Source organism: Rhinolophus sinicus, chromosome 8 (genome assembly GCF_057876585.1).
Source record: "Rhinolophus sinicus isolate RSI-liver-muscle chromosome 8, RSI-T2T, whole genome shotgun sequence".
Taxonomy (NCBI): domain Eukaryota; kingdom Metazoa; phylum Chordata; class Mammalia; order Chiroptera; family Rhinolophidae; genus Rhinolophus; species Rhinolophus sinicus.
The window spans coordinates 55,324,300-55,338,677 of NC_142508.1; the positions used below are offsets into that span (position 1 = coordinate 55,324,300).

The 14,378-nt window shown below is 54.0% G+C and overlaps 1 protein-coding gene across 1 annotated transcript in view; it reads right to left on the reverse strand.

The window, feature by feature from the left end:
* Positions 1-13,298, reverse strand: part of CMIP (c-Maf inducing protein) — a 233,986-nt gene extending 220,688 nt beyond the window's left edge. The window contains exon 1 of the mRNA XM_019743707.3: positions 12,612-13,298. Within this exon, the coding sequence (XP_019599266.1) occupies positions 12,612-12,911 (300 nt within the window). The 5' untranslated portion in view covers positions 12,912-13,298. The remainder of the gene's footprint in view (positions 1-12,611) is intronic.
* Positions 13,299-14,378: the final 1,080 nt, after the last annotated feature.

Genomic DNA, 14,378 nt, shown 5'->3' on the forward strand with positions numbered 1-14,378 from the left:
CTAAGACCTTTGCCTCTTCACTGCTCCTGCTGGCAGGACCCACACACTCTAGAAGCTTCGTTTTTTTATCTTTTCTGGTGGTGTGGCTCAGATAGCTCCAAAAAGCAGAGGGACCCAATGCACAGCCCTGGGGGGGCTTGAGTCAAGCAGATGAAAGCCTTTCTAGAAGAGCCATGTAAGCTGGGTCGCCTACCACAGCCCACTCTCTCTCCTCACTGCACCCTTTCCCCAAAAACATGCTTTAATTCAGACAGGATGCCAAGAGCAGGTTTCCAAGTCCTTTTCCTCACACCAAAACTTTCTAATGCTAGTTTCTCTCTTTTTTTATTGGCATGACGCAATTCTCCTTTCAACAATCCAGGTCTCTGAAGTCCTGAGTCATCAGGGAAGGCAGGACAGCAGGGGTGCCATCGGAGGGATCCAAGGGAAAGGTATGGGGAGCTCGCTGATGCCCTGGCCGGCAAAACTTCCTCCAGGGGCCCTGCTGGCTCTTGGCCCCGTGCCACGCCAGACACGGGATTAGGGCTCCTGCAGCTCCCACGGAGCTCCTGGTCACTCCTCTGTGCCAGGCTCCAGAGAAGCAGGGTAAGCAGGAATGTTCCCAGCTCTGCCATTGGCCAGCTCGCAGCCAGGGCCACTCTGTCCAGTGGGACGTCTCTGGGCAGGTGGCATGTTAAATGAGCTACCACAGTATTTCTCAACAGAGGATGATGCCCGCCAGACGCGTGGCAATGTCTGCAGACACTATGGATGTTACAACCGAGGGGAACAGAGCACGGACATCGAGTGGGCCAAGGCCAGGGGTGCTGCTCAGCACCCCATGAGGCCCAGGACAATCCCACCACAAAGAATGATCTGGACCCCAATACCCATGTGGCCCAAGTTGAAACCCTTGAGATAATATATGAAAATGGCTTAGCATTTATGAGTAAGACCTAGTCTCTATTCACTGGGCAAACGATCCCATGTATGTCATATGGGCTTGCCTAAGAGAAAAGCACAGATGGCTATCTGCCAAAATGTTCACATGGAGGATTTCTGGGTGGTGGGATTATGGGAGAATTTTTTCCTCCTTTATTTTATAAGATCATCATCATCCCTGTGTGATTATTTTGGTTTCAATTTATAAGTGCGGAGATGAAGAGCTAGTGGAGAAGACAACTGCCACCCAGCTGGGGAAGTGCCACTCTGCAGGACACAAGCCCTCACTGCAGCTGGGGGTCAGGGGAGACTCCAGGGACAGAGGGAAAGAGGTGCTGTGCCAAAGCTCCGGGTGGGGATGGGCCACGCCAGACCCCAGGCGGGGAGGGTGCACGAAGTGGGCTCTGGACGTCAGGCTCACTGTGGTTGACTCATCACAGCCAGCTCTGACAGGCGGCTCCTCAGCATCAGGCCCTCTCAGTCAAGGCAACTGAGGCTCGGAGAGGCCAAGGTCACTACCCCAAGGTCAACAAAGGGCAGGTGAGGAGCAACCTCCACCAAGGCTCTTCTACAGATGGTCTGCAGGGAGTTGGACAAACCCCATAGGGTGAAACACTCTGCTCTGTCCACACCCTCCCCCTTCAGCAAGGCCCTCCAGTCAGCACGCAGCCAGCCCTGGCCACTTGGGGCCTTTCTGCCTCTCTGCTCTTGAGCCCTGTTCACAGGCCACACATAGTTATACTCTGGAGCCAGACAACCTGAGTTCAAGTCCCAGCTCCACCATTACTAGCTGGGTACGTAGTGACCTTTTCTCTCTGGGCCTCAGTTTGCTTATCTGCAAAATGGGACAGTGACAGCAGCACCTCTCAGGGCATCCTGAGAATGACGCGAGCTCACCTACATGAAGGGCGCAGAATAGCAAGAGCCGCGGAAGTGTTAGCTGTTGTTACCACTGTCTTGCTGGTTATCAGTCCTGACTACCCAGGCTCCCATCACAAACCCAGCAAGGAGGCATCATGCTGTGGAGAAGACCTTGGGCTTTGCAGGCAGGTCGTCTGGTTTCCAGCTTTGTAACTTGAAACTCTCGGGGCCTCCATTTCCCCATCTGTAAGCGGGAGCCTCGGGGGGCTGCTGTGAGGTTTAACTGCACCAATATGCCCAGGGGACTCAGCGTGGCTGTTATCCTGCAGTCACCCCACCCCATCCTGATCCGTCTGATCCTGCAGGCTGACCCTGCCTCAGACCCCAAGCCTGGTCGCCACTGGACGGCTCAGATGGTTCGAGCGCTTTCATTTTCCCAGCCCCAAAGCAAGCCTCAGTCACAGGGTCATGAAACACAAACCAACCAGACCAACAGACGGATGGACGTCACAAGTCATTGTTCCCCTTTCTAACGGGGCAGCCCTGACCCTGTCACCCACAGCCGCCAGCCGGAGACCTCACTGCAGACACAAAGCAGAGCGCCACTCCTGCCCTGGGCCTCAGCCCAATGGTGCCACCTTCTCAAGGGCCGCAGGGCCAGATGGGCCTTCCCACCAAGCCTCCAGCAAGGAAAATTCCAGAAAGGGAGGCCGGTGAGCCAGAGCTCACAGCAGAGGTTGCAGGTCTGAGAGTTGGAAAGTACCAGAGGCCTCTGGTGGAAGCCATCAGGAGCTCCAGGCTGGCCGGCTGCGCCCAGAGGTGTCAGGGGGACCGAAGGAGACCAGGAACCCTTGGGCCTGTGTGCAACCTGAGGCTGGCTGTGTGCACCACATGCTGGACACGCATACTGTCTGCCCATACTGTCTCCTTTGGCTTGGAAAAGGGAGTGGTATTACATCGCCAGCTATGGAGGACCAGAAACACGCAGGGTTACAAGGAAGTGGCAGGGAGAGATCTGTGGTCCTTCCTTCCGTCTCCCCCTTTCAACAGGAGGGACCTCCCAACTAGACACCTGCAAGCAGCCTCGTTCGTTCATTCCTTCACTCATTCACCTATTCATTCAGCCAGAGAAATGTCTGCTGAGAGGCAGCCTCAGTGTTCCCATCTGTAAAACGGAGAGAGTAACAGCACCTCAGTGGGCTGTTGTAGAGATCACGGACGTGAGCATGTAGCAGAGCTCCTGGCAAAAGGAACACTCATGAGTGGCTGCAGCAGTGGTCACTACTGTGACTAAAGCCTGGCCATGGTGACTCAGATCCCTGCACTGCCGAAGTTTCCATTCAGGGGCATCCCGAGCTCCCAGCTGGCAGTCGGTCCCCTGTTTCTCTGCATTGTGAGCAGAGCCCACTCAGCTGGAAAGTGCCCTGGTGAATCCAACACTAACCTTCACCCCCACGCATGGCCCCGACTCCGGGAAGCAATCCTGCCTCCATCTTTACCTCCTACATTCTCTTATGGTGCCAACCCCACGGGAAAAATGGCACAGACTATCAAGAACGTGCCCCCGCTGCTCTGGCTTCTCTCCCTCTCCTCACTGCTCCCTCTGCCCATTTCCACCCTTTGCCCCACCCCCATCTCTGCCAATCTCAACCCTACCTCTGTGCATCCAGATGTGTCTCTTCTACAAAGTCCTTCCTGAAACCACCTGTCTCCATGGCAGCACTTCTCCCTCCCTCCAAAGAGCAGACAAGCATAAACCTCTCTGAGGATGTGTGCTTTGCTCTATAGTGTATCAATAATTTGTCGGGTACCCAATTTAATTGTGAGTCTTTGGGGAGCAAAGATTATAACTGACCCTGCAAGTGTCGTACCTGGGAGCACTCATTTGCAAATACAGGGTACCTGGGAGCACCCCCATGCAGACGCAGCGCCTGGGGAACTCCCTTTGTACACACAGTGCCTGGTACTCAGTTCACTACCTAGTACCTGGTGCTTACCCTTCACAAAAATACTTGGCGTTCACTTTCCAACACCAGTTCTCTGAAATCACTTGACAAATTCACAAAGGAACGTCTGCCAAACATTGGCAAACACAAAACTGCTAAGCCCACTGATTCTCAACTAAGATGCTTCTGCAGGAGGCGGAAGTCACTTTATGTATCTCCACAGACGCGCACACACCCATGGACACACACCAGAGCACGGGGCAGACCTGCCTCTGTCTCTGCCTCTGCGCTCCCTCCCAGTCCTCCTGTCTGAGTCTCCACTGCAGCACCCAGAAAGCAGGGATAATAACACCCACCCCACAGGTTTACGTGGACAAGTAAATGAGCACCGTGCCTGGCACACAGCAGGTGGACAATAAATGTCATTGTAATCAGGAACGCATTGTTCCATCCCTTGCAATAGGTTCGCTTACTCTAGTTTATTCCCCACCAGAGAGAAGACTGCAGACTTTCCTGACCTGCCACCAAGCTCAAACCCAAAAGCCAAAAGACACCATGTCATTGGAATTTCTTCTGCTGCTGGTACCTGGAGACCCCCAGACCACTGCGGTGTCCCAGCGGACCTGGGGTAGGAGTCGTCACCATTTCATGGTCTCCTTTCTCCTGGACACAGCTCACCCCACCCCAGCATTGCCTGCACTCAGAGGAGCCACGTGACTGAGCTGTGGCCAAGGGCTCAGCCCATCTCCCTACCCCCCATTCAATGAGGTCCTGGAGGGGGCAGAAACCCCGACTGGACTGTGACATCAGCGAGAAGTAAAGTGTGTAGCATGAAGCCAGCTCAGTATGCGGACTGGTTGTTATAGCAGTTGGCCTGCCCTGACTGCGCCCAGCCGTCTGCACAGAGGGCTCCACTGCCCCGCTGAGCCCCCAGCACAGTGTCCTGGCGATCAGATGCCCCTGGGCTGGCGAGTGAGCCAAAGCCAGAGGCAGTGGGGCCAGGCCTGGGCTTTCCCAGACTGTGTGCTCCCGTTTGCAGCTATGCTGGCCCAGGACACCCAGGAAACTACCACAAGCTCCAATGTTATCTCCCCTCTCCTGATGACCCCACCTGAGCCAGCCCAGCCCAGCCCAGCCCCAGGGAAGCCCTGGCTGCCCTGACCGGAGAATCCAGCTCTTCTGCTTCCCTCCAAAGCAAGTTTACTCAGCCTAATGTGTTTAGAAGCTTTCTCCATCGTAGCGTTTCTGATAGCAATTTGGAAGGGGAGAGCCAACAACAAAAGAGGACCCTGGAAGGTGCTGGGAGGCCCTTCCTACTGTGAATCCCAGCCCTACTGTTGAGCCATTTGTAAGGGTCTTTGGGCAACAAACTTCCCCTCACTTCTCCCCTCAATGATTACTACCAAGTTTCCCCGAAAATAAGCCCCAGTTAAGATCGTCAGCCAGAGAGACACATTTAGTACATTATGACGATGTTCCAGAAGATGACATGACTGTATTTGAATAAATGTAGATTGTTGTACATGAAAAAGTAAGACATCCCCTGAAATTACGCCCTAATGCGTCTTTTGAAGCAAAAATTAATATAAGACCCGGTCTTATTTTCTGGGAAACACAGTATGTTCTAAATCCTAGGACCCTTGTTATACAGCATGGACAAAGGGAGCTGGTTTTTAAAAGTTTTGCTGGGCTCTGTAATTTAAGTCTCTTAAAGCAGCTAGGTTAAATAAAACACACACACACACACACACACACACACCCAAAAAACACTTGAATGGAAACTCCACGGGGCAAGGAGCTGCCTGTATACCCAGCCAGCCCGTGGCACAATCGGGGTGTTCGTAAGTATATTTTTAAATAAATGATAACAGCTCCTGGAAGGCAGGACAATGACAATTGTAGAGCATTTACTCCATGCAGCCACTTTACTCGGTGACTGCTAAGTACGATCCAGCCTCAGGGCCTTTGCATTGGCCATTCTCTCTGCTTGGAATGCTTGCTCCCCAGATATGGCCTCCTTTTCTGACTACCACATGCAAAGCCACCAGGCTTCCCATCTCCAAGCCCCAAACATCCCACCCGCCTGCCTGCTATCTTTACTCCAGGGCCCCTGTCACCGCCAGACAGATTTCATATTTTCTTGCTTAGCAGTTTACTGTCTGTCACCTACCCTACCGATGCAGGCTCCAGGAGGGCTGAAACTGGTTTGCTTTAGTGTCTAGGACAGTGATATTGATCTGTTGAATGAATGAGTGAATAACTGCCATGCCTTACCTTACCTAACCCGAATGTCAGCACTAAAAGGAAGTCCCATAATCCAAATTTTACAGATAAGGACAGAGATTAGGTGACCTGCCCAAGATCACCCACCAGCTAGAAAGCTGTAGGGGCAGGATCCAGGCTCTGACGGCTCCCCTGGGTCTGGCTGTTCTCCATCCACCTCGCTGCACACCCCACATGCTGGTATAAACCCTTTGCACATGACAGGTGTGAAGAAATGTGACTGAACACGGGGACCCATTTCAGCACCAGACATGTTTTCTCTGCAGTCCCCTTTGCCACAATGCACACGGACACCTTCCCCACACACATGCACACACATGCACCTCATCAGCCTGGTACGGCTCTGCTGATGTCAGCGTAGCTTCCTTTCCAATGCACACGGCCTCCCTGGGAGCCCAGCTGAATGCACTGGATGCCTTGTCACCAGAGCCACGAGCAGGGAAAGAGACAGTCTCACTTCCTCCCTTTCTCTACCATGGGCCACGCACTCGGCCTGGCTTCCATCCTGGGGAAGCAGGAAGTCGGGACAAAAATGACGCTCTCACATGGAGCAGGAAGCAGTAATCCTTGGCCGTGCAGACGCCTGTCCTCAGGGAGGAGGTCAGCGTGACTGCTCAGAGACCCCTGCTCACCTGTGTTTAGTTCCCGGCGGGGCCAGGTGGCCAGACCCTCCAAGGGGGCTCCCTAACCAGTGCCATTCAGCCAGACTGATGAAGCATGACTGCAGGCAGCGATGACCCGAGACAGCAATGCCCTTTCCCCCTGAGGTTGGGTCAGCTCGCCCTTGTAAAGCACTCTGAGACTAACGAAGTAGGCAAAAAACATTCAAATTATCAAGACAGAAACAATTCCACTGAATAAAAATGGAAAGCGTCTTGTTCAAAACAGCAAAAGATTAGGACTAACTTGAATGTCCAGCAACCGGGGATGGTCTACCTAAGTTATTATAATACCGCTCTACAGTGGAACGCTACGCAGCAGTGAAAAAGAACAAGGCCACTGTGTATGAACAGATCTAGAATGATCTCCAAAATAAACTGTCAAATGAACAGTAACGGCACAGAACTGTGTGTAAATGCCGGAATGGTCAACAAGGATACACAAGGAATGGGTAACAGAGCTTGACTCTGAGGAAGAGATCTCGGGGCTATGAGGGGATAGAATAAGAGGAAATTGATTCTTTCTTATATGCCTTGTTATACTATCTGAATTTATTTAACATGCACATTACTTTTTCTATTTTAAAAAAACAACTGTGGGTTTTTGTTTTGTTTTGTTTTGTTTTTTTAAAGAAAACAGACTGTGCCCCCTGAGGAATTTTTCTTAAACCGTTCAACAATTTCATTGCCTCCATACATACCAGATCTGCTAAATATCCCTAACTTTCCCAAACTCATTGCTCATCCTGGAAGACTTTTCTCTGGAGACTGCCCATTTTTAAATAGCAATAACCCCTTCCATTCCTGCAGAATTTCATGAAGCTCTCTCAGGGCAATTAGGAAAACATGAATTGGGATACTGGACCCTGGTCACACCCCTACTTTGTGCTGGCCGTCCTACTAGGTGCTAATCTGAATTCTCTCCAATCCTTACAGCAACCTTGTCAATGAGGGAGGACTACTCCACTCTCCAGGAGAAAAAGTACGGCCCAGTGAAGTAAAGCAATTTGCCAAAAGTCACACAGCCAGGAAGTCCTAACTTCAGAATCCAGACCCAGTAGTAAGTGACAGCAAATCCGGAATTTGTTCTGCCCCACAGTGGAGACACCCTAAATCATTAGATTTAATCTCATTTAATCCTTTAATAAAAGGTGTAACTCGACCATCTTAAAGGTCCTTTCTGCCAAAACACCAAGGGGGTACTATCCACATGGATCAAGCCCGGCTGGCGTGGAAAGAGGCTGCCCTACTGTCCCAAGGTTGTCAGCGAGGCAACAGAGACAGCTTTGGTGACTTGGCCACCAGGCTCCCCTAAGCCTTGCTGGACACAGTGCCCCAGAAATGCCCTCCCTCTCCCACTGCCAGGTGAGTCAGCGGGCACCATGCAGAAGCCACCTGTGGGCCATGGAGCCCAAGCCAGCGGCGTACGTCGGCCTCGCCCGCCTCCATCACCAGCTCGGCAGCAAAGCCCAGCCACACCCGAGCAGTGAAACCCTTTCCATCTCTCCTGGAACAATTCTAAACCTGGCCCGAAAGGGCATCTCAGATTGTACCAGGCAAAAGAAAGGCAGTATCAAAACATACTTCCTCCTTAAAACGCATTTATCACAGCCCGGGGAAAGCAGACCACATTTGCTATTTACAGAGAATTTAGATTTTTTTCCTCTTCTCTGTCTCTACACCTGCCCTCCACCACTTCCAATCAGACAAGTTATTCGGGCAACAAATTTGATATATTATAAAATCTTCTTACGTCAAGTGAAATTGAAAAAAAAAACTCCTTATTTGCCAACTGCCATGAAAAACATCACATAAATCAAAGGCGGGAAAAACGGGCAAACCAGGGAGTGGTACATGATACCAAGTGAAAAAAATGAACACACATACATTCGCGTACACACACACACACACACACACACACACACATATTCCCACAAGACTTATGACTGCTCTGGAGGACACAAACTTTAATTCACAAGTGGAAACCGCACTGTCGAGATAAACTCTCCGCTCAGTACTCGATACCCAGTGGGTGCTTAGTAAGTATAAGGCCAAGTTCAGAAGAAGGCTGCTCTCCCCAAGAACACACTAAAGAAATCCAATGATAATTAAGGTGACTTCTCTTTCCTTCTCCGTGACAAGAAGCCCAGAAACATCTCAATCGGAGCAGCATAGTGGTGAAAATTTATAAACAAGTCACTGATGAATTAAGGCTTGAAAATAAAGAATGCTACTGTCACCTGTGCTCCGATCCCTGTTTGGTCAATGAGTAAAAGACTTTTCGGACTGGATCCAGCATTCTGAGATGCCGTGTGCTACACGCACAAAAATGAGGTTAAAGAAAAGGTAAGCAGCTTTATTTGTACCTCTTCAGTGCAGAGGAAACAAAGCACACAGACAAAGCCCTCTTCCAGTGGACAAACATGTCTAGCAGGTGATCAAATTCAACCCAAACACAAGAACAGCAAAATGGATTCTGGTCTCGCCGGAATGGGCTGCTTTTGCCGAAGGCCTGGCCATCAGTTACCACAACCACCACCATGAAAGCCCAGGGAGGCCTGGGGACTGAGAAGTCTGGATGCAAAGGGGAATGAGGTGCCTTATCCAGGCCACGGCCTGGGCAGGCAGGCCCTTCCCCCACAAGGTGTGGTCATGTGTACCCCAGGGAAGGGGCGGACGCTTCCCAATCACCCCTCACACGTCAGCCAGGTCCCTGTCGCCTTTGTGTTTCCTTCTTTGTTTATGAGCTTTCCGGATCCAAAGTCTCAATCACAGAGTGCATCAGGCCCGGCGCTGTCACAGGCCACGTAAGGCGCACTGTTGGTTCTGCAAGGATTTAATCAGTAACTGGCTCAGGAGACAGGCACAGGGCAAGCTCCAACCTGACCTCACGGAAGGCAAAGTTTACAGCCAGTTCAGGGGGTGAGGCTGCCAGTCCCGGGGGCCCCAGGCTGAGCCCATCTCAGCAGCAGGGAACCAAGAGAGGTCCACCTGAGGGGTGTACCCAGCAGGAGCTGCGCACCAGGTGGGCCTTCGAGCCGCATATGTTTCCACCCCTGCCTGAGGCAGCTGTGGTCCTGGAAGCCTGGTCTTTATCTCTGACAAGAATGCAGTTAATTGGATCAGTGTAGACAGATTCTGAAGACAGTCTGGGCAAAAGCGTGTATTTGGTTTGTTTACTGGTTTTAATCCAGATCCACCACTCTGACTCTTGTTCCTGAAGCCCACACAATTAACCAGATAATTACCAGATGGTTCTGAGTTGGGCTGTATAGACAGCTTACTATACAGATGATGTACATTTCATGAAAGAATATGAAACATATCGGCAGCTCGAGGCTGGGCCAGGGGATTCTGCAAAGCTACACGGCTGCACAGGGTTTTTTGTTGTAGTGAAATTCAACTGCACCCAAATTCACCTTTGTTTCATTTAGGTTAATATTAATATTTCTCAACAGAGTGCTTGGGCCGCACTATAAAATTCATACAGATTACATAATGCCCTGGCCTCAGGGAAACCCCTCAGGGCTGCTTTGTTTCCCAGGGCCTGGATACCAACCAGGTGTCTCACGATGGGACAAGGTCCCCAGGAGCAGTCCCAACCCCACCTTGCCCTGGAGGCCACTACCACAACTGGGCCTGCCCTTGCACGCCCTCTTCCACGCTCACAGGCCCTGGCATGGAAAGCCATGCACCCCAATGGAGCCCACCACAGCAAGGTTTAAGGACACCCCCTGCTCTGCCCACTGGGCTTGGTGATGGTAAGTGGAGGAAGAAGAGATTATACCAGCTCATTGGACACTTGCTCGGAGTTCCTCCTTCCACATTTCCCAACGCCACAGCAAGTCTCTGCTGAGAAAATCTTGTTTCACGCATAGCCCTCAGTCCCCAGTCCTGAAAAATCACAGCTCCTCTCCAGAAAGGCCCTAGCTACAAAGGTACCACCCTCCTTGGCTGGTGAAGGTGGTGCCAGGCTGCTTAAGAAACCAGCGCACAGCTTCAGTCTTTCCTCCTTTCCTCTCTCTCTCATATATGCTTCTTGAGCAATCAGAGGTAAGTGGAGGGCCTTGAGCCTCCAAAGCTGGCTTCCCCAGCCAGCGGCCAGCAGCAGCAGCAGAGGACACACTCCTGGCTTCTCCCAGGGGAGCACAGGAGCTAGGCTGTCCTTTCCACAAAAGATCTCTGAGCCTCTCAAAACCATTTTCTACCCCCCCCCACCCTGCATTGTGAGGTATGGCAGAAAAAAAATGATAAAGCCCCCCCCTGAGCCAATGGAAATTTCTAAAACCAGATTTGGGGGCTCCAGGTCCCTGGCATGGAACTGCTAAGGACACTAGTTCTTCCTTGAATCTGACGCTGTGTGCCTGCGAATTTTCTGAGGCTCTCCCTCCATCAAATGAAAAGCCAAATACTGAGGCCTATGGCTCAGGATGGATTGAAGAACATGCAGGAGCCTGAAACTGGGCCTGGGCCACTTCATGGCAACCGGTGAGCCTTCCTGAGAAAGCAGTCTTTGCAGACACTGCACCAACGTGCCCACAGGAAAGAAAAAAATAGGTGTTCTCAGCACGTCGGACCCAAAATTCAGAATAAAAGTCCTCATGTGCTTCAGTGCTCTCAGGAGGGGGGAAGCTGTTTCAAGGAGTATGATTTCTTCTGCTAACTTTTCCCCCTCCCCATTCCTTGGAGCATGTGTCACAGCCTGTGACACACTGCCAAGGCAACATGGATGCCGGGGAAATGTCTACACACGCTACACGTTTGTGACATGCCATGTAAGCGACACCCTGTTTCCTGGCTGGGTTTTCTTGGCACAGGTGTGGGCAGGCGGTGGATTCTGCCCCCCCTCCCACTGTGCTTAGTAAACAGGATCACCGTGGACCCAGGGGGGAATGTGCATTCTGGGGAAGACCTGTCACCTCTCCATAGAGGAAGGAACCACCTCAGCAAGGCTCAGGCCCAAGCAGAGCTGGTGCTTTAAACTGTCCTTGTTTCAAAACACAAAGCATCCTGTTCAGGCTCCTGCCCACCAACCCCCACCCTGGGACCCCACCACAGCTGTTTTACCCCACCTTGCAGATTTGATTTCAGAAACAGATTAATCACTTCTTCCCTCCCTCTCACCCAGCTGACCCAGCCATATATTTTAAAACAATAACAATAACAAAATAAAACCTCCAGCAACAAAACACACATCTACACACTTCAGACAATGCAAGACCAGAGCCCCACAGGACAGCTTCCACACTAGAACTTGACATCCCCCCACCAAGGAGGAGACCGTCCATAACCCCTGCCCCCCACCCCTCCCCTTCCAACCTCCCAATGTGCGAAAGAAATTTTTCAGAAAGGGAAGCACCCAGTTTTGCCTGCCAGCCCGGGCAGGAAAAGAATAAAAGACGGGTAAACCAAAAGAAGGAACTGGCTTCTGGAAATTCTTTGGGTTTTGGGGTTTTGAGGTTGTTAGGTTTTTTTGGTTTGGGTTTTGTTTTTTGTTTTTTGTTGTGTTTTTTTTTTTTTTTTTTTTTTCTGGCTGTTTTGTTTTCCGCTCCAGCGCAGGTCCAGATGGGCCGCGGGCTTTCGTAAACGGAACCCTCACCACCATCAGGGCCCAGCCCTCGGTCTATCCCACGATCCCATCCGTATGAAACCCAAGCGTTGGGCCCGGGAGGTCCCCAAATGCTCAGCCCGGGGTGGGCCAGATCCTCTCCAGAATTCTAAGGGTCTCCCCGAGGCTCCGGCTGGGCAGAGCTTCGGAGTCACAATCCAGCCCCAAGCCCAGGCCAGGAGGGGGGTCCCGTTCTCGCCTCCCCCGGCGCCCACCGGCGCCCCCAGCGCGCAGCAGGCCCGGGGTTCCAGGTGCAGCGGTGGGAGGGGGCGCCTCTCGGGACCCGAGGGGAGACGCGGGGGTTGAGGCGCGCGGCCGCGAGGAGCGACTCACCGTGGCGGACGCCAGGCTGTTGTCGGCCAGCGTTAGGTGGTGCGGCTCCCAGCGCCTCAAGAATTTCGAGGTGAGGATCTTGCTGAGAAAGGTCCGCGGGTGCCGGATGACACAGACCTGGATGTCGCCCTCCTGCAGCAATTTGTACCTCATCCCGTTGCACAGCAGAAGGGCCCGGCGGCAAGGCACAGCGCCCATCTTCGTGCCCTCGGGGGCAGGCACGTCGCCCCCCAGCAGCGGCTTGGTCTCCTCGATCTGCCGGGGGTCGCCGCCGCCGCCCGAGCTGCTGGTCAGATCCATGGCCGGCGGGGCCGGGGGCGGGGAAAGGGGCTGTCCTGGCTGCAGGGCGGCGGGGCCCCCGTTCGGCAGCCCGCACCCCCCCACCGCCCAGGAAGGTGGGGGGGTGTGGGGCTGGGGGCGCCCGCAGGGGAGGGGCCGGGGACGGGCGGCTGGCGCGGCCGGCGCTCGGTCCTTCCTGCGGGGCTCGGCTTCCTCCTAGCTCGTCGGGTGCATGCTCGCGGCGGCCGGACCGGCTCAGCGGGCGGGCGGGGACGCGGGCAGCGCCGAGGGCCAGCGGCGGTGGCGGCGACAGCAAGCGGGGGCCGCGCGGCGGGCGTGTCTCGGCCCCGCCGCCCGATCGTGTGTACAGTACGTGTGTCTGGGCGGCCGTCCGCGGGCGAGTGTGTGGCGGGGGCCGCGGGGGCCGGCTCAGTTGAGAGATTGCAGAAGCCGCTCGGCGCCCGCGCGATTGGTCCCCGCGGGGTCATGTGCCCGCCCCTCTGACGTCAATGGCGGCAACGGCGGCGGCCGCCGCGGCTTCGGCCTCTCGCAGGAGGAGTCGGCCACCGGGCGGGGACGCGAGGGGCAGAGGCGCGGCCGACGGGAGGGGGCCGCCCCTGGGGAGGGGGCTGCGAGTGGTGAGCCCTGGCAGGCCCCCGCCCGACCCCGCCCGGAAAGTGAGTGTGGGCGGGGGCCGCGGGGGCGGGGCGCGTGACGTCACGCCCAGCCGCGCCCCCGCCGGTGCCCAGGCGGGTGCTGAGCCCTTGGACTGAACCTGATACCGGACCAGCCGCTGCCCCTCACCCCACGCTCACCACTTTGGCCAGCCGCGATCAGAAATGTCAGCACCCCAAAACATGTCAACGCGGACAGCCGAGATGCGGCCGTGTGTAAACCGGAGGGACCCAGGCTGGGCTGGACGGCTTGACCTCTGACACCCCGCTCCACAGCTCCGGCTGCCGATCTAGCTTGCCAGATGGGGCCATAAGGCAGGGATGTTTCCTCCAATTGAAAATGTCCCCTCAATTATCCGGATAATGAACCCACATTGTCCTTTCTCAGCCTGCCAGTCTTTCTGCAGAATCCCTGGCCTTTCACAGAAGTCTGCCAGCCTTGGCCCTTGGGGCCCTCAAGCAGCCTGGGGAAAGGGGACAGGTTCCCTAGCTGCCTCCCCCCTCCTTGTTTTCTGCGCCTGGAGTCTGACCGCTTCTGGAAACCTAGACAACAAAGTCACCCCCTGGGCAGCCCCTCCTCTGTCTACATCCCAGCAGCTCCAGTCTCTACCTCTTCCTCAGACCAGGACCTAACCATTCATCTCTGGGTCCCCAGGCGGAACACAAGACAAGAGAATCATACTCGAAGCATCTTTGTGGAAAGGACCACAATGTCACTCAGGAACTCCAACTCTGCCACCAGGAGCAGGACCTAACACCACCCAACAAGTGCTCAGCTCCTGCACTGGATTTCCACAAGTCCAACTGCTTCTGC